Here is a 19,015-nt window from a genome sequence, read left to right as displayed (position 1 = left end):
CAGACAGGACGTGATCAATATGGTGCGTCTGCATAATCCACAGCCTGCACTTGGTGTGGGAGGACATAATAGATGAGGTGTGGACTAAAGCTGTTTCTGCACCATTGAGTAAAATGAATACCTGCTTTTTTCAGAAAGATTCATGTCGTTTTTTTCAGCATTTCTCAGTTGTTACTCCAGATGAATGAGAACCATACAGATCTTTTGGTTATTTTAATAAACATTTTTGCTCTGATTAATGGGTTGTTTTAGGTGTTGTGCACAAGGTGGCCAAAAAAATCTGAGACAACCTAATAAATGAGGTGTTATGTGTCTGGATCCCTGACCATGTAATTGTGTGGCACTTGTTTTACTCGTGTTACACAAAATCTTGTAAAAAAAAAAGACTTAGAAAGGTGGCTGGGGACCCAGTAGCTTTGTGGAAAATGTGTTTACTGGTTCATAGCATCCAAACATTTGAAGCTAGATCATAAATGTCGAAATGTTGGCTGTGTATGGGAATAATAACCTCGTAAAACCCAAGAAAATGTACAAAACCTGGAACAAGGTGTTTGTTTTAGATACAATTTCTTTTCCTTTTCCAACCTCATAAAAATCCCCCGAGGGGTTAAAGCTGTGTCCCAGTCTGCTTGTTAATAGGGGGCACCTCCACGTTTGTCTGGGTCAGAGGGACATAACCAGGAAGCTGTAACTGGAAAACAAACTGAGATTAATGGGGATGAGTGCGAGGGTTGATGACTGTCCAGGGATTATCTGAGAGCGGACTGAGCAACAGAGAGGGGCAGCACGGGGGTCTTATGAACACTTTCTCATCTGACTTCATGTTACAATGCTCTAGCTTCAGTGCTCTCACTTCCTTGATTTGGATTTCCTAAGATATGTGACATACTTTCTTTTTGTTTTAAAGCATAATTAAGTTTAATCCCCCTAACATATTGTACTCGCTGCCACCACCATAAGAAATAATTTTTAAAAAGACTTGAGATGGAAAGGATGTTTAAATTGGGAGGCAAGTGCAGGGCGGGCAGCTCTTTATCTCCCTCTGCAGGACACCAGCCCTGGAATCATTCAGTTTTATTTCGTACAGCAGCAGCTTAATTTGTCTATACCACTCCCTGCTCTGTTCTACTTGATGATGACGCACCAACATTGAAATTAAATAAATAATACACATGCATTGCTTGAAGTCCAAAAAAAAAGTATTTGTATATTTTGTTTGGCAATCCAGACAAAAACAGTCATGTTCCATCTGACAAAACAAGGTGATCGGTAAGTTTGTGTGTGTGTGTGTGTGTGTGTGTGTGAGAAGGCACACGAAAACAGTTGTCCTCAGATGAATACAATTACCTATGTGCCCATTTTAATTGGAATTGGAATGTGGCTGTACATCCAGTATGAAACATCTCTGTAGCTCTTTCAAGTGAATTAGTTGAGGATACAACATTGTCACTTTAAACATTTCCAACATTTAGTAAGAAATTTATCGAGAAGTGATCACACTTAGACTTTAGGCCCTCTAGTTTAATGTGTACAAAAAACACAAGTTTGAGGTGTCCTGGAAAAGTGACATGCTAGCCGCTCCCCCCGTTTACAGTCTTTATGCTAAGCTAAGCTAACCAGCCGTTGTCTGTAGTCTTTCATCCGAGGGAATTACATCAGAGTGGTAACCATCTCCTGATTAAACTCTTGAGGAAGCAAATTAATTTCCCGAAATATTCTCATATTTCAGTCCGCCTGGTTCTTAAATGAAAAGAAAAAAAAATCTGATGGAGACTAGAGAATGAAATGAACAAACTCTGTATAGAAATGGATCAACCTTATATTGTAGCAAATCTGCATGTGAATGAATCAGACTGGAAAAGTAGTAAATATTTACAGCAGCTGCATCTTCACCATATTCTTCCACATTTCAATAAGTCTTCTTTCTTTACGGAGGAATGGCCTCCGGGCAAAGCTGCTCAATTACAACCAACAAAAGACATCAAGTACAGTATAAAACATACGCACGTGTATATAATCCATGGTCACTGGATTTTTATTTCATAAAAACCTAAAACGCTTGAATTCAAGTCCAATAATACAGCAGTTTCTTACACTTGAAATCTCTTTAAGTTATTAGTAGCGGTGGTGGTGAGGTATGCAGATGTTGCGTCACCGTGAAACATGTCGCCATAGGAAAAGAGTTAAAATACAACCAAACACACCAAACCGTACAGAGCCAATGAAACCGTGTTGGACAGAGAAGCCAATCGGGAGAGGCGGTCTGACCAATCCATGGACGACAGGGCATCTCCAGACACATGCCGGCAGAGCTTCTCTGGCCCCGACGACCTTTTGGTGTGGAAGTGAGGGGGGGGATGGAGACCCGGGGGGGGGGGGGGGGGGGGGCTGCTTGGAACACAACCTGCCAACGAAACACAAGCTCCCCGTCCAGTTGGCCGGCACACGGACGAGTGTGTGAGGCAGCTGTCACCAGAGGGCGGTTGTTCTGCAGCTCCACGCCATGCCATCAAGCACAAGTCCAAACAGTCACCTGTCAGTCCATTACGCTCCCTTTCCTTCTCTTTTTTCGTGGACCGCACGGAGCCTGCACCAAATGTCCTCTTCTGCGGGCACATGACTCTTTAGTTTTTGGGGTAGATTTTCTCATAGAAGAAGTTTTGTGCCAGCAGGTAGAGCTCCCCGTCCTTTTCTCTGACAGCATGTGCCCGGACAAACTGGAACTGCTCCAGCGCAAACTCGTAGAACTCGTTCTCCATCTTCCAGATGGCCGACTGCTGCAGCTTGGCGATTGACTCCCTTGTGGGCGGCTTCTTCTCGCTGGTCTTCCTCAGGTGGGATTTCTTCCCTGTGGTTAAAAAGAGAAGGAGGATTGTTTTTTTGTTTTTTTGAACCACACGGAGGTTTTTCTGAAGTTTTCATGAATGCTGGGTAACTTTACAGTGGACATCCTGCACAGGTACAGAACCACTCTGCCATTGGAGCACAAATTGTTTGACTTGTTTTGTGCCCAGTTAACTCTAAACACTAATAGCTTGCCCTTTTGCTCCCTTTGTCTTCCACTAGCTGGTTACTTTTAACTGGCGGTAGGTTTAATTTGCTGATAACTCGTCCCGATCAGTGACCTCCAGCCATCCTCAGTGTAGAGGCAATCCCTGCAGACTGATCATACATTTGCATCAACGGCATATGGCTTAACTACCAATAGTAAGACTATTAATCCCACATTAGTAAAAGGGCGGAGTGATAGAGAAAGTATTTTAACACATGTAATAACATTCTAAATGTAAGCTAGGTCTGGTTAAGGTTTCCCAGGAATTAGAGTGTATTCGATGTCTTTGACAGACATGATTTAAACAGCCCCGGCACTAGCACCTGATTAACTCCAGTACTTGTGGGTATTGGCTGCTAAAAATGATTAACATGCTCAAGCTAAAGTACATTTATATCAACGTCAGATGGAATTCTTCCCGTGCTCTCCATTATTAATTCTGGCTGCACTCAAAACTAATCTGTAACTACATCAGCGAGGGCCATGAGTGCGTATCGATCACAATGCAATTCTCAGAGGAGCAATTCAGACCGCTAATATGCAACCACATCACTTTTAGCATTGAAATACGAGGGAGTCATTAAGGATGCTTTTTACCATATCATACAATTAGCGGGGGAAACAAAAATAACAAAAAGCAAATAGATTCCAACTATTCAGGAGATGTTGGCACCTGTTTTGTACAGCTCAGTGGCTCCTTTGAAGAAGCGGGGCAGCGCGGCCTCCAGCATCATGACAAAGTCCTCCAGCTCTTCGGTTAATCCAACCAGCATGTATTCATTCACCAGGTTGAATTTCGCCTGCTCCAGAGCCCACTGGCTGCCCACGTTCCTGCACAGATTATGTTCATTGTTCATTCAGTACGTGTTCTTCACATTGTGCTGAAAAAGTGGCCGTTCCCCTGCATGTAAAATGATAAGGGCAAAGAATGGACAGAAATTGTGGGGGAGGAAGGGAGTGAGCTGAAAGGTACAAAGACAGTGACAGGAAAAATGAGACGTGAACAGGGTCCAGAGAGGGTTGAGCCAACCGGAGGAATGAGGCAGGAAGGATGGAAATAAATAAAGTCAGTAGCAAGGTTTTGTTGAGAAATTATTAATAAAGGAAGTATATTGTTTTAACCTGCAAAGTAACTTTCTGGCTAAGTCTCTTTAAACACATTATTAGGAGACAGGCAGCCCCCTTTCCCTTTTTTCGACATTTCATTTTTTGTTTCCAATGTGCTCTCTGCTGCTTTAGTATGCTGCGAGCGCACAACAGTGAACTCAATCATATCAAAACCTGGGTAACGGGGAGCATTATTACAGCATCTGTGTGTGAAAGGGCCTTTCAGTCACTCAGACCTTGTGGGAGTTACCTGCCTTAAGAGAGAAAATGGTTAAAAGATGGAGGGCGATTGAAGGACAGATTAAACGAAGGAAAGTGAGGGCAGCGAAGGAGAGAGATTGATAGAGATCATCGTGAAGAGATAACAAATCAACGCTGCGATGGCTTTCAGGGACCTGAAGACTGAGGGAAATGGACAATGACGTTTAAAGTGTGCTTTATGAAACCAAACTGACACAGTTTTCCTCCTGAACCCCTTGAGAATGAAGGGCTAAGATTGGCAATTTACAACAAAATTTAATTGACATGCTAGGTCAGATAGCAGGTCAAAAAGTGAACCAACAAGGGGTCACTAAATTGTTTCTGTGGCCCATAATACCTAGAAAGATTTTTATCATTAAAACAATAATTAAGTTCCTCCTTAAAAGCAAAGCTACAAAAAGGCTAACGAAACCGAGGTAAACAGTGGATTTAAACAATTGAAAGACAATAGGCGCTTTGGTAATGGATGAAAGCACCACAATGCTGGACTTCACTTAACAATTGACACACACACACTAGATATAGATTTTTAATTAAATCAACGGATCATCATTTATTTCCATGCGTGTTGTCTGAGCCGTGCCAGATGTTTGAACACTCACCAGCATTCAGAGTAGTGACCACAGAAAAAGGGAATCTGCAGCCAGAGCTTCTCAGGAGCACAATCTGAGCCGCCGGCAGATACACATTCATCAAACGTCTAAAACACAAACAAAATGCATGAGTCATATATATATATATATATATATATATTATATATATATATATATATATATATATATTATATATTTCAACAATAGCATTGGACATTTCATGACTTTCTACCTTCTTGTCTCCTTGTTTCCTGCGTCTCAAACCGGGCCTGTAGTCATCCCCGAAACGCAGGAAGTAATAATAGGACACCAGCCTTTCAATGGGGTCCCGGATCACGTTTATGTAGATGGGCTTCCTCTTGACCCCAAACCTGACAGAAATGACAGTGACTGGGTTCAGGGCACTCAACTGTGAGCCCAAAATACAGACACAGATTTACGAGTTCAACGATGTGCCTCTTTCGTGGCGGCAACATGCCGAGGTCAGCGGTTCAGCAAAGTGCCTCCATTCAGCTCATACGGGTGAAGAGCCGCGAACGACCACGAGGGGGAGTCACCCGCACAAAGCGACAATGAGCCCGTTTTTACAATGGTGCCGTTATAATGCCAGAGGGTTTATTTACTTGGTGAAGTCCAGGAAGGAGACGTGTCCGTGGTAGAAGGCCGGCTTCATTTCCCTCCACTCAGTCACATTTTTCACAAATCGCACCTAAAACAAATCAAAAACTGAGTAAATGATGAATGAATAGAGAAAGAACGCAGGCTGGTGAAAGTGAGCTCTCACCTGGTCCTGTATGGACATGACCGGGTTGTTCTTGGTGGTGTTGATGTGCAGCACGTGATAGTGGTTCTTCCCGCACAGGTCGTAGGCGATGTTCGTGAAGGAGGTACTGGCCGTCTTGGGCACGCGGTTGTAAATAATGACGACGTCGTCCTCGCCCTCGGACGGCGGCGAGGCCGGCGAGTCCCGTTCCCGCAGGCCGTCCTGCGTGTGCCGCTGCTCGATCTCTCGCACCTCGTGTCTGGCGATGGCGCGCTCTGGAAGGGCAACGACAGGAAGTTGGAGAGAGGCGGAAGAAAAAGTAGCTAATAGAAACGTCCTTCGGAGAGACCAGGGGTTGGTGCTCTGGAGCGGAACCTGACCTCTCTATGGAGCAGAATAACTTAATTAAAAACTTTACAAAGAAGCATTGCATCCTGAATACTGCACAGTCTAGGCAAGCGGCAAGTAATACTATTTGAGTAGTTTGAATGAGGGCAAGCAAAAGCCCCTCCAGCTTCAAGTCCCATAACCCCAGATGCTTGTGTGTGTGTGTATGTGTCAATGTTTAACAGATGTTAAGCTCAAACAGAACTCAACTGATGCCTATTTAACATCTCTGCTACAAAAAGGACAATTGAATATTAACCTGATCCACTTGACATGAGTTAACCTTCAAAGACATGAAGAACACTGCTGCGTGTGTGAGAATAAGCTGCGATTTTGATTTCATTCTTTTCCAGAGCTAATCACTGAAAACTACGTTCCTGCTTCACACCAAGGATTAAAGAATCATTTCAAACAGGAGTAATAGCTAATTATTTTGTGAGCGGCCTATTTCACACTGCGGTACCACCGCTCTTGTTTTCTTATCAGATTCCACTTTAATGTCAGTCCTCCAACGTACCTTTTACTCTCCTTATTTAACCGCAGTGCGAGGTGTCGGCGTGCTCCCGTTTCACATCAAACAAATGTGACGTCACAAGTCCGTCTTTGTGTGCTTCAGACACCTAGTAGTAAACAGTATCAATTGATTTCTCTAACCCAGCATCCTCCTCCTCCTCCGAGAACTTGCATTGCATTGCCTAATGAGGGTGGAAGGCCGACGAGCGAGAGGTCAGAGGTCGGGAGTTAGACGGTAAAGCTACAGTTATTTGATAGCGAATTTGACGTTTACGGGCGATCTATACGCTATAAATGAGCGGGGCGGAGGCCTTTCAATCCTAAAGCCAGACCTCGGTGCCTCTGTATGAAAAGATTCAGCACAGAGAGGCCCGGGCCTTTGTCGCCCTCAGGCTTTTCTCTTTCTGAATTTGCCTCAGATTGACTGGTGTTGACAATGCCTCAGGGAGCTCTGCAAGAAGGATGGAGGGCGAGTGTGTGTGAGTGTGAGTGAGAGAGAGAGAGAGAGAGAGAGAGGAGGGGCAGCACAACACTGGAGTACCTAATACCCGTGGGAGCACTCAATGGAGCCAGCGGGCTCCTAAAGCCCAAAGCTCGGCCTGGCTGCCGAGACGCCACCCCGGCCCGGAGTCTGGCACCGGCGGCCAATTAAGACGTCAACTGTGATTCCGCCGCCCTCTCTCCTTCATCTGTGCAACGCGCACACAACACTGTCACTGGCCCCCACCCTCTCAAAAACCCTGCTGAGCAGCTGTTAAAGTTCCACTCATCGATAGCCGGATCCGGTTACGCACAGAGCCGCGCCGCTGCTACCGTGCCAGTGGCCTGGAGACGTGCCAGTGGCCTGGAGACGTGCCAGGTGGCCGCGAGGGCCGAAGGCTGTCAGCATGCAGAACAACCGTAATGGACACATGCATTCAGGCCTCCTCCTCGTGAGCCAACCAAAACAGCCATAACAGTTGCTATGCTGGAACTTTTATCTCTTGGGCTCAAATGTCCTTTAGGGATTATTTTCACGACGGCGTGCAGCGGAGAGTGCCAGAGAAAGTGTCTGTGTGTCAGAGTGCACGCCGTGACAATGCAAGTCATGAACATGAGCTGCCTTCGGTGTGACGTGGAGTACCAGGTGTCCGCTTCAACAAACAAATGCTTTCTCAGTCAGCTTCTCCCCCTAAGTGACGGAGCCTTTATTTTGTTTATGCATGCATGGAACATTTCTGTATTTGTGCTTCTATCGGAGCTATTCCACCTCGGTTTAGTTCCATCAAATAAATCCAATCGATAAGGCTTTAAAGAATGTTTTTGCTGCTCTAAATTATTCGCTTTATACAGTATATATGTATGTAAATATCAATGTATGGACGTTAATGTATCTCCATACTAGCTGGGAGACATCAGTGATGTCACGGTTGAGGTGCTTTATTTAGTTTATGGGTTATGCTCTAACAAGTGGAGTGTTTTTCCAGGTTGAGACATATTGGAGGTAAGTGGAATTCTGTTTGACATTTCACTGCTGTGAGCCAAAAATATCAGCAGCCATGTGTTTCTTTCCTGGGAAGGTGTTGCTGCTCCTCCGGATAATCCACAGACCTTTCTGTCAACAGTTTTCACAGAACAAACTTTTTATTATACTGGGCTGTCGACGACGAGGTTTGTCCAGTGAATCAGGGACGCTGCTTCTAAGAGAGACCCGCTGAGTATGTCAAAGTATTTCCCTTGTGTTGTTTTGATTGTGTGAGCACCACAAATTATTCCAAACGACTCTGATGAGCTGGCACTAGACTCCGAGCAAGATATCTATCCAGAGACTAGATCCTAACAGAGTAACTTGACACTTTAGACTTACACTTACTCCTGACTTTGGATATGTTCTTCACCACATTTTGAACTACTGACAACTTCTGGGCCAAACAGGAGGACACAGATCATCATGTAAGCTGTCTTTTTTTGCTTTGTTGTGGCATAAACACACAAATTCAAGCTTTTATGCTGCTTGCCAAGAAGGCTGCCCCCCCCCCCCTCCCTCCTTGGAGATGGGAGCCAGTGGGAAAAGACTGGGGGGCTATTGCGTCCCCAACTACAACGTCCTCAGCTATGCGAAGAGACCACTTGTTGAAAGACATGGCATATGGCAAATGTCCAACAACCAACAAGGAGGCGAAGGGGGCACAGGGAGGCCTTCTTAGGCTTTGTAGAAGACGCCCTATTCATTGCGAGACTGAACACAATTGGCAAAGACCTCCATATTAGAGGGCACACACACACACACACACATACACACTTAAGCTAAGCGTTCCCTCTGAGGTCATTTAATTAGAGAACAAAAGCCCGAACCACTATGGCCACACAGCAGGCCTCCTTTCATTCCACATTTCTGTCAGTTTCCTTCCCTCGAGCCGTCTCTGTGCATTAAAAGCTAATTATGAACCGTGAAGCCAACACCGGTCTTAAACATTGCGACAACTACAAGCCTATTACTCAGAGTTCCATTCAGGGCGAGAGACAGGAAGAAGAGCCCCGGTAGTCGAACATATTTACTGAAGCAATTTCGCGGCCGATTAGACGCAAGCATTTGAAAAAAAATCATTCACATTCGCCCGCCAGATCTGCAAAATGCGACAGGCCGCCATGTATTACAGCTATAGCGTTAGATCTGATGGGATAATAAAAGTGTGGAAGGTGGGGGGGGGGGGGGGGGGGGCGGGGGGGTAGATGATCCTTTCACCAGGCTGCACATAAATCCATCATCGCTCCAACCTGCCCGTCGGAGCTCTTCCCCAGAGAGGGTTAGCCCTTCGAACCGAGGCCTGGGCCACCTTGGGCTAGGTGGGTAATAGAGATTGTCTATCAGCGGCAGACTGAGGTGTGCAGCTTGCATGGTTCTGCTCGGATGACACTGGATTGCAAAATAAATGACGTATGACAGAGCGGAGAGATCTAGGTCTCTGCTGCTGCTGTTTCCCTCCTCTTCCCTACTGACTGTGTGTTGCTTCAGGGGTGGGGGGGGAGCAGTTATGTCACCCTGCACCACTCTCGCACATTTGGGTAGACCGCGCACTTTGGGAATTTCTAATTATTCTAATCGAGTGTCTAGATCCGCTCAGAAGAAAGTGGATTAAACAAGGGAACGAAGACTGGAATGATTTAACGGAGCACGACTTGCCGCACCATGTTGCCTGTGGGTGATGACGAGGGATATAAAACATGCTTTGAGCGAAAAGGGCCATGCCGCTCTTCAACACTGCTGGCGGCTGCTGATCCCCGAGCGCTTTCATCGAGGTGTTTGGTACATTCAAAAAACGCCTTGAGTGCTTTCAAACAAGCTCAGGATGAAAGCGGGAAGGGAGAAACACAACCACGCACAAAACTTCTAAACCACACTCCCATAACTTTATGCAGTTTTTCCACTCGTTATAAAAGCAGGAAAAAACACAGATTAACATGCAAAAAAAAAAAAAGTTGAGTTGCGTTGCGTTTCGCCCCCCATTGGCGCACAAGTTTGACACTACATGAAAAGTCTTATTGACTGTGCTGTGCCTGCACACAGCAGCTGGGGAAGAGAGGAGAGGTAAATAAACACATGAGAGACACATGTAGAGCGAAGTCCAAGATATCTGCTGATAAACAGTATTGAATCCATACAAGGGACTTGATCGCCATTTCAAGCTGATTTGCATTCACTGTAATGTTGACTTTCTGTTCATTACTGGTAGTGTTTACATTGATGCTATTTATGACTCAAGCGCAATGCCCCGCTCAGCTGTCACAAGCTGCATATTTCTTTGCGCGTGTTTATGCCTTCAAACTGTACAGGATGCAGGATGGTCTCTTTTTTTATTTTATTTTAAATTTTTACTCTGGTCCCAAATTTGTTCCAAAATAAATGGAATTAAGATCAAGACCTGTTCGTGCCCCCTGGGAGTTGCCTTGCTGATCCAGTCGTGAGAGTCACAGATTTAATAATGGATCAGAGGAGACTCTGGAGGATACAAAGCAGGAAATTCTGACTGGGAATGTTAAAAACAGTACTGAACAATAAATTAAAATCAGACAGCAATATGAGCCACAGAAAGCCCTCATGTTTGAACATCAAATCAACAGATGCACCCAGTGAGGTGAAGTAGGGGAATAAAAGGCCCGGCTAAATTACAGATTCTCAAAAGAACGACACGTTTGACAGTAACATGACATTCCTCGTCCTGCATCTGGCACGGCTGCTCTGTGAGGCCGCATGTATACAAGCTAAAGAGCCTGTCATTGTGATGACGTCCACAGCCGCTGTGCTTCTACCAGACGGCACGGCGGAGCGCAGGAAAGAAAAATGAGGCAAACGCAATGGCAGGTGCACGATGGAGGTGCTCCATCCTCCGGAGAGAAATGCTGCTGCCGCCGCCTGGCCCGAGCGTACATCTCAGCCCCCCCCCAGTCCACAGGAAGGACGGATATCCGGTAAAAATGATGGAAAACAGCCCCCCCCCCCAGTTGAAAACAAGAGTGTATTTGTCATGGAAAGCAGAGAAAGCGTTCCTCATATGGAGAGGAGAGACAAAACGTGGCCTTGTCAGGACTGACGTACGACCCTGTGCAGACAGTTTAAAGTGGTTAAGAGTTTCAGGGGAAACGTCTTGAGACGACAATGAGGCCATTGAGGAGGACCATGTCAACGCAAGAAAAAAACTAAAAATGACGCGCAGGCAGCTTAGGGTGGACCGTTCTATTGCTCCGGCGAGTTCCTGTGCTACGGATTTAAAAACCAGCTGTTCGAAAACACTAAATAAGCTCCAGCCACATGTGGCCCATTTATAATAATACCTAAATACAAGCCATGTCTTTACCGCTATGACAACAATCCGGGAGAGATGGACAACAATCCCGGTCCAACCTGCCACGTCCTGCTCTAATTTGTCTCTTATACGCATTTGAGCCAATCATGTCTGAGGAGACGGAAGGAGTAAAAAGGTGCCACGTTTTGTCTGCTTCATCAGGAGCAGCCAGTCAGATGAGATTATGGAGCAATTTACACAAATTGCAGATCCCAGCACTGCCCTGCCTGCTTAAGTAAAGGCGAGTCTGACAGATTGCGGAGGGGAGAGGGGTTCGGGGGGGGGGGGTTTGGTGATTGTTGCAGATCTCGTCCTGTCACGGATTGTCAATGACTAAGCAGTGAGAATTAGCCGGCTTTTTCCGATGCATTTGTGCTTCAGAAAAGATAAGAAAAGGGATATCTGCCTGTGCAGAAAGAAGGGGGGAGCAGCAGGAAGGTCTGTGCCTGCACTGCATGTTCTCACAGCCTCTCTCAAGAGCCTTCAGCGGGAGAGACAGTGGCTGAATGCATATAGATCCGCGCCGAAATCCAACCCTCAGTGGCCCTCGTATCCTAATATATAAACAACAAACAGCGTTTGCGCGACATAAAGATCTGGGAAGACAGATATCAGATGTCCCCCCCTCTCTCCGTCTCTTAGCCCTGCAACAGACGATTAATAATGCATGCAGGGGCCTCCGGGGGAACACACTATTAAGACAGAGCAGATGACAGATATTGGTGGTTTTAATGATGAGCGGGACGGACAGGTGAACTTGGGGGGGCGGGGGGGGGGTTCATGCACAACGTCTCAGCAACGACGCTGGGCTCATCTGTCTTGCGTCTCTGCTTGCTCCTTCCTCTTCATTCATTCATTCCGTACTATTTAGCATCTGCAGGCCATCCATCCAGTGAGGACGTCGTTTCTGACACCACTATGTGGAATCGTTTTGTGTTGTTCCTCACATGAGCCTGTTAATACACATCACTTAATCACATGTCACGGTGGAGCTAAAACCACCCCCTCAACTTTATAAATGAATCACTGCATGATGGTGTTTGGACAGTGAAAAACATTTTGTCGACTACCAGGATTACAGACGATGAAACAAATTGCTCAGCAGCAGCTTTTTGTGTGCCTCGCGCTCACAGCGATATTAAAAAATGGGGGAACTTCTGAGTCATGACGGTCTGTTGGGAGGACGTCCATCGGTTGCGTCTGAAGGCTAAAAGTAAAAGTAAATCTAAAAAAGAAAAGAAGAAGTGGTCCAGCTCAAAGCCTCATTGGCCGCTTTTAGCATTTCACACCAGAATCTCTTAACAAAACTTGATATCTATGTGCACATAAAGCATGCAGGTCACTGTAAATTGAATAAACGGGCAATGAGAACTAAAGTCAGTGACACTTTTTATAGTTTAAATCATCATGTCTTTAAATCTGTTCAATAAAGTCAAAATCAGCAGCAATAGTAATCCAGCATATTGAATTGGTGCACCATTGATATCAGTGCGAGGTGGGACAGGGCAGATACAAAGAGAAAAAGGCATAACCACTCAACCTAGTGTGAAGCCTCACTGAAAGAGGCCTGAATCCACTTATCCTCAGTCAGCCGGGGACATCTTAATTATAGCAACCCAGATATTGCTGAATCAGTTTCTATTCGGTCGAAATTAACTTCAAATTGAATTTCAGAGCTTTTGTCTTTTGCTGCGCGGTGAGGAGAGGGAAGGAGGCACATGCAGCGACGAGGAGCCAGAGACGGGTAGAAAAGAGGTCGAGATGTCTGGCGAGGAGAAGGGGGAGGGGGGCTGGGGGGGGTGTAGCAGGGTCACATTAAGAGCTGACCCCTGAGGACAAGCGGTGTTACAAGAAAACAAGATAGCAGGAGCTTTAAGCCATCAACAAAACTAACAGGAGCCAGGTTCAACCGGAGGCCCCCTCCCCACCCCCCTTCTTCCCTCCTTTATCCATCCGTGCTCTGATGAAATTGGTTGTAAAAGTGCTGCCGGCGTGCGTTCTTCTCACTTTTCTTTCGTTAAAGCTTGTGATCCACTAGCTGGGGCTTTTAATTATATTATATTCTCTTTCGCAATATAAATGAAATCATCTCTTTCCTTTTGCCCCTCCTCCTTTCATAGAACTTTATTTCTGACGCCCGGTGGCGGATATTCTCTGTTCCGATGGGGTTAGTCAAACACGAGGGGGGGTTACGCTAAGAAGTTGTTTACAACTATTGATCCAGAAGGAGCTGGATGAGAGTACCCGGGCAGTATAAGTTACTCTCATGGGAGGGGTTTGTTAGCCGGAGAGGAGCTCAGGGAAACTGACACCTGCCGTCACGTGCTCACAACCACAGGCTCCATTATCAGTCAATCGGGCCGCAGGCTCTGGCGAGGTGCGGGCCCCGCAGGGTCTAAATCTGATCTGCTCGCTTCTCTGATCATTTGAAAACGATTGAAAAAAGGGATGATTCCTGAGGTCACGTAGAAGGAAAACGTCACACCAGCACAGCGTTCATCGATGTGCCCTCACGAGCATCTCTGCAGGACGGCTTACGGCGTCTCATTTATGACAATAACTAAGTCGCCCATGAGCCGCGGCTCCACTCGCCAGTTCACTCCATACCATCTGACCTGCAGGGTTCACGTGGTATTTAAATGGCCACTTTCTCGTGAGAACCAACCAAGCGACACAGGAGGACGCGAGGGAAGTGTGTCTGTGTGAGGAGGCGCGGCCGGCTGAGGGGAGGCCGGCTGAGGGGAGGCAGGCTGAGGGGAGGCAGACTGAGGGGAGGCCGGCTGAGGGGAGCGACGGGCGGTGTGGGAGCAGAGTGTTCTCCTAGAACGGCCTCCAATTACAGCCCGGCTGTGAAAGCGTCCATAACACCCCGATTAGCCGCTCTGTCATCCTGCTGGAGGCCGCGCTGCGCAGCGCCCGTCTCCGGTTGCTACCGTGCGCGGCACTTTACAGGGAACAACCCCCCCCCACGGCAGCCATATATCCTCGCACCCCCCTCCACACACAAAGCGTGCACCTGACAATACAGACTAAGCCCGGTGTGACCATTAGCGCTGAGCCTCCCGCAACACATCCAATCCCCGCTGTGAGCCGCCCTCCCCAGACGCTACGTTTCACAGAGCGACCAAGGGCGACCGTGGCAACAGATGCCGACCTGCAGATGGGGAGCAAACGACTCATGGCCCCTTCATAGCTCTCAGGGAGGCTAAAACACAGTTGACCAAGAGGGGAGAGGAGTCTGCGGGCGGACACTCGGCTCATCTCTAAATGAAAAGGGCGGTGGGGGGGGGGGGTCGGCTGGGTGACACGCGGCCCTCAAGCGACCCGCGGGGCCCAGAGGAGGAGAGGCTGTTTGCAACAGTTTACAAAAAGGCTGCGAGGTTTCACTTCAAACACGCCAGCAATTAACCTGCAAGCTGTCACCACAGGTTCTGTTATCAAAAGACTTTTGACTATCAAAAAGAAGGGCGGAAGAGCAGGCATTCCTTCAATGGAAATCTGTACTCGTTTATGAATAATCTCCCTGAGGAAATAAGTTCAGCGTCGCTTGTATCAATAAAAACATGGCAGCAGGCACAGATGTTTCAGAAATAATGACGCACAACTGTGTGATGAACATGCTTTCAGCCAGATAATCATAAATAATGTCTCAAACCCACCACTGCAAAGTATGCACGGGTACGAAAATATTACCGACAGTGCATCACTCACATTTTGTGGTATTGTTCAGATCGGAGTTACTCAGCCTACTGTATTGAGACGTCAACTCTAGCAGCCTCGTGTTTTCCACTTGCATATGCGTGCTTATCGCTGCTAAATGAATCTGCAATAAAAAAATGATGCAGATGTCCACATGATCAACTTGCATACTCTGATGGAACTTATTTCCAGTTATTTTGGGAACATAAAAATTCCTTTGGCTCGGGCCTTCTTGAAAAGACAATCTTCCTCAAAGGGATAATAAGATTGAATCCTGGTTTGAATCAAATCTCTGCATCATTCTTCTGTCTTGACATTCCTTAATAGCGGCAATTTTTCAAGGTGAGCGTCTCAGATTGCGTAAACCGAGAGGGAGTTAATGGCAAACCTGACAGGGAAAGTGGCTCTGAATCCCCATCACGTTGCTTTTAATATATATATATATAAAAAAAAAAAAAACATTATTATTCCATCCATCCCTGCAGTCATTCTGCGTTACTGTTGACCCGGCCGGCAGCAGCCGGAGAGAGAAATGGCGTCGGAATAATGGATCCGGCCTACAGCGGGACACAGAGCTGCATCGCCGCGTGCTTGAAATGCAGGAGACCTCTCTGGGACACGGGGAGGCGACGATTACTCTGGAGGCAAATCCCAGCTTGTCTGCCCTGCAGGAGGGGGAGGGGGCTAATAGGGGGAAATGATTCAACCCGCACGTGAGGCAATGGGATCTCGCGCTTCGAGCGGAGGCCGCCGGTCATTTCCGATCCAGGATGAAGTTTCACTACGAACACGGAGGTGACATTTAGAGCTTCTCCTGTTTTGTAGCATGCAGGAGTCGTTCACGGAGGTTGGGTTTTTGTGTGTTGTTGTTGTTGTTTGACTGCTGCCCCGCTGGGCTTGCAGCGGGCGGACCCGGTAGCGTGACCGGCAACGTGGCCGTTAAAGCCTCTGTCACAACTATTTGGCCGTGCAGCACATCATTCAGGGCTGCAGCACTCAGGCATCTGCCCGGTCATCCATCAGGAGGCTTTTTGCCAAGTCAACAGATTCTCGTGGTGGTGGGCAGTCGGGGGAAAGGCCTCTCAGGTTGTGTATCAGCATCAGGAGTGTGTGTGTGTGTGTGTTGCCCAGGAGAGTCTGTGTAAAGTATAGCACTTTACGGCAGCAATAATCCATGCCACAGGCCAATATAGCCATCTATTCCCCCAGCAGGACGCACAAGTGTTCCAACATGTGAAAAAAACTCAACCGGGAGGCTTTATTCAATTATGAGGACACAAGTCTATTTCATCTCGCCTGGATACCAGTCCGTCTACTCTCCGACCTCAGAGGCCAAGAAAAACTGACATGGGATAAATCCTTGACTTAAACTCCAAGTATCTTTTGGTTTTATACAACTGACCATAACAAATAAATAAAAACTGCAGTATTTGAAGACGTCACAAACGGCTCCAGGACAACTTTGACTCCACAAACGTATTAATGTTAGTGCACAGTAAAGATTCCAAAAACAACAATGATTTCACTTGGCTTATTCGACCTCTTATCGTGATTGCCCGTTTCTGCACAAGCTGTGATTTACTGGCAGCTCCATGACAACTAGAGTCCAGGGACTTTGTATTTGGTTGCATTGATAAACCTGCATGCAGGTGCCTGTCACAATGATCAAGACAACCGTTATCAATACTCGTTATAGTCAATGAATCATGAGAATTTATAGCCAATGTTTTCAACAGAAAGAGATTTAAGGTGCGTTTCTATCCGCTAGGGTAATAAAAAAAGGAACAGTCTACTTCCATGTAAAGTTATAATGCAGGAAAAAAAGAGACAGAAACAAAGCTGTTCAGGTTCTTCTGTTCCCGCTCACATGAGGCCAGATGTGTTGCAAGACGGTGAAAGATAACGTGTCTCTTGATATATAGCGGAGAAGCTTTGCTGGAAGAGTTTGGAGTCTTCCAATCAGCTTTTCTCACGACTAGATTTCATTTTCTTTTCCATGTGTGCTTTTTCTTTCCTCTTAATTGGCACAGGTTTAACCAATAAAACGAACACGTTTCTCTGTCCCATTAAGTGTCCCGGGAAGACATTTGAATGAACCAGCATGCGCGATAACCTGTGCTTTCCCTGCTGCTATTGAGGTGTCAAAATGTCTGCCGAGAAGATGGTCAGTTGGCGCCCCCCCCCCCCTTTCGGTGCCGGGCTCCCACTCACACCAAATGTTACAAGAGGTGGTGTCTGAGCCCCCCTGGGGTACACCAGCTTCCCCCTCAGACCGTCTGCTCCACTCTGCAAAACAAAATCCCTACAGGGATAATCCTCCAATGTCCCAGATCTTTATTGGTGAGCGAGCCCCTGAACTTGGGGATTCACAATGGGATTTGAACACAGCGTCGCCTACCTTCCAATCTCAGGAGAGAGTTTAGAAAAACGGAGCATTTGCAGCAGAGTGGCATCCTCGTGAATAAAAAAATATGACTAAAAACTCGGAGGCAAATCGAGGTTTCCTGCAATATACTGTGTATCACACCTTTCCAGAAACACCAGCTACAGTAAAGCATCTTTTTGGGCCGCTTGTTGAACCACAACACAGACATCTCGGTGGGCTTTAAAAAACTGAGATTCAGCCTGTCACCGGGCAACAGGCTGAAGAAAGCAGCAACTCCTCCATCTCGCGTTGCATTGCACAGACTGGAGAGTCTGTGGGGCATTTAAATACTTGGGAATTGCCATGCAAAGTTCGGTGTGGACAGCTCGCGGATCATTTAACTGGTCTTGACCGTGTGCCATTGTCTGAACCATCCGGCGAGGCGTTGGTGCCCAGATGCACAACCATGGTGATGCACATAGCTACAAAGTGACCACAAAGAAAGATGCCTCCCACACAGCCTGCGGTGTTCCTGGAGTGCTGTGAAGGGGTCGGGATCGGCCTGCAGACCCCATTAAACTTACCGAGCTTCCCCCTGGACTCCTCCAGCTTCTGGATCTGGTTCTCCAGGAAGAACATGGCCACGGCGAACGCCAGCAGCGCCAAAAGCTGCATCTTGGGCGGCATCATGACTCGGAGCAGCCCCATCAAATCATCCAGAGGGTTATTCGGTCAGTCCATGTTCAGAGAAAGGAGACGCTGAAAACACACACACACACACACACACACACACACACACAGAACGACGACGGTGGTTACAAAGCGGCTGAGTGTGTGAGCGTGGCCCGCTGTGTGTGTGTGTGTGTGTGTGTGTGTGTGTGTGTGTGTGTGTGTTTGTATCTAGCGGTCTTAAAATCCTCTGGTTACCTCAAAGGCGATGTGTGGGCTTGGTTATTTCATCAAGTCGGTGGCCAGCAGAGGGGCACCGTGAGCGGATGAGAGGTTGAGAATCGGTCTCTACGGTTTGTCGGAGCGGTGGTACCAGCCGCTGTCGCCTCCGTCCCCCATGTAGCGCTGCTCTGTCCCATCCAGTTTGTGTCCACCACCGCACCACGGACATACAATTACTACCTCCCAGGCCATTGGACGCATCAACAGTCCAGCACGCGGCGGAGGATTTCTATTCGTTGAGTAAAACTGTCTGTTCACATCGGATTGGACCATTTTCAAAAAAACTGACCCGAGCTCCGCCAGCAGGTGTCGTAGTTTTTTTCTTTTAACTGCGATACAAACAGAGAAGAAGAAGACAGTGATAGTCGACCGTAGAACAGGCCTCACCTAAAAAACACATAGTTCAATTAGATTATTCTGAATTACTCAAAAATTAATCAAAATATTACGTATGACTTATATGAATGGTAGTTTGTTAGCAACAGCTGAACATTGTGGGAA

At 46.9% G+C, this 19,015-nt stretch overlaps 1 protein-coding gene across 1 annotated transcript; it reads right to left on the bottom strand.

The window, feature by feature from the left end:
* Positions 1–2,383: 2,383 nt before the first annotated feature.
* Positions 2,384–18,715, bottom strand: hs2st1a (heparan sulfate 2-O-sulfotransferase 1a). Its single transcript, XM_037459294.2, has 8 exons — positions 18,491–18,715; positions 18,148–18,322; positions 5,798–6,051; positions 5,637–5,722; positions 5,246–5,384; positions 5,023–5,120; positions 3,726–3,883; positions 2,384–2,848 (listed from the first exon to the last, which is right to left on the bottom strand). Exons 2-8 carry the CDS (start codon positions 18,269–18,271, stop codon positions 2,625–2,627), a joined length of 1,083 nt encoding a protein of 360 aa, XP_037315191.2. The 5' UTR covers positions 18,272–18,322; positions 18,491–18,715; the 3' UTR covers positions 2,384–2,624.
* Positions 18,716–19,015: the final 300 nt, after the last annotated feature.

This window comes from Pungitius pungitius, chromosome 15 (assembly GCF_949316345.1).
Source record: "Pungitius pungitius chromosome 15, fPunPun2.1, whole genome shotgun sequence".
NCBI classification, from domain to species: domain Eukaryota; kingdom Metazoa; phylum Chordata; class Actinopteri; order Perciformes; family Gasterosteidae; genus Pungitius; species Pungitius pungitius.
Note: the sequence above shows the minus strand (reverse complement) of the source record. Positions and strands in the feature narration are given on the sequence as shown.

Bases quoted from the DNA above. Each gene is read 5' to 3' on its own strand.
- hs2st1a (XM_037459294.2), bottom strand. From the start codon at position 18,271: ATGGGGCTGCTCCGAGTCATGATGCCGCCCAAGATGCAGCTTTTGGCG. The intron at 5,723-5,797 runs GTGAGAGCTCAC...GATTTGTTTTAG, and splicing joins TCATGTCCATACAGGACCAG to GTGCGATTTGTGAAAAATGT. The intron at 2,849-3,725 runs GTGCCAACATCT...TTTTAACCACAG, and splicing joins CACTGAGCTGTACAAAACAG to GGAAGAAATCCCACCTGAGG.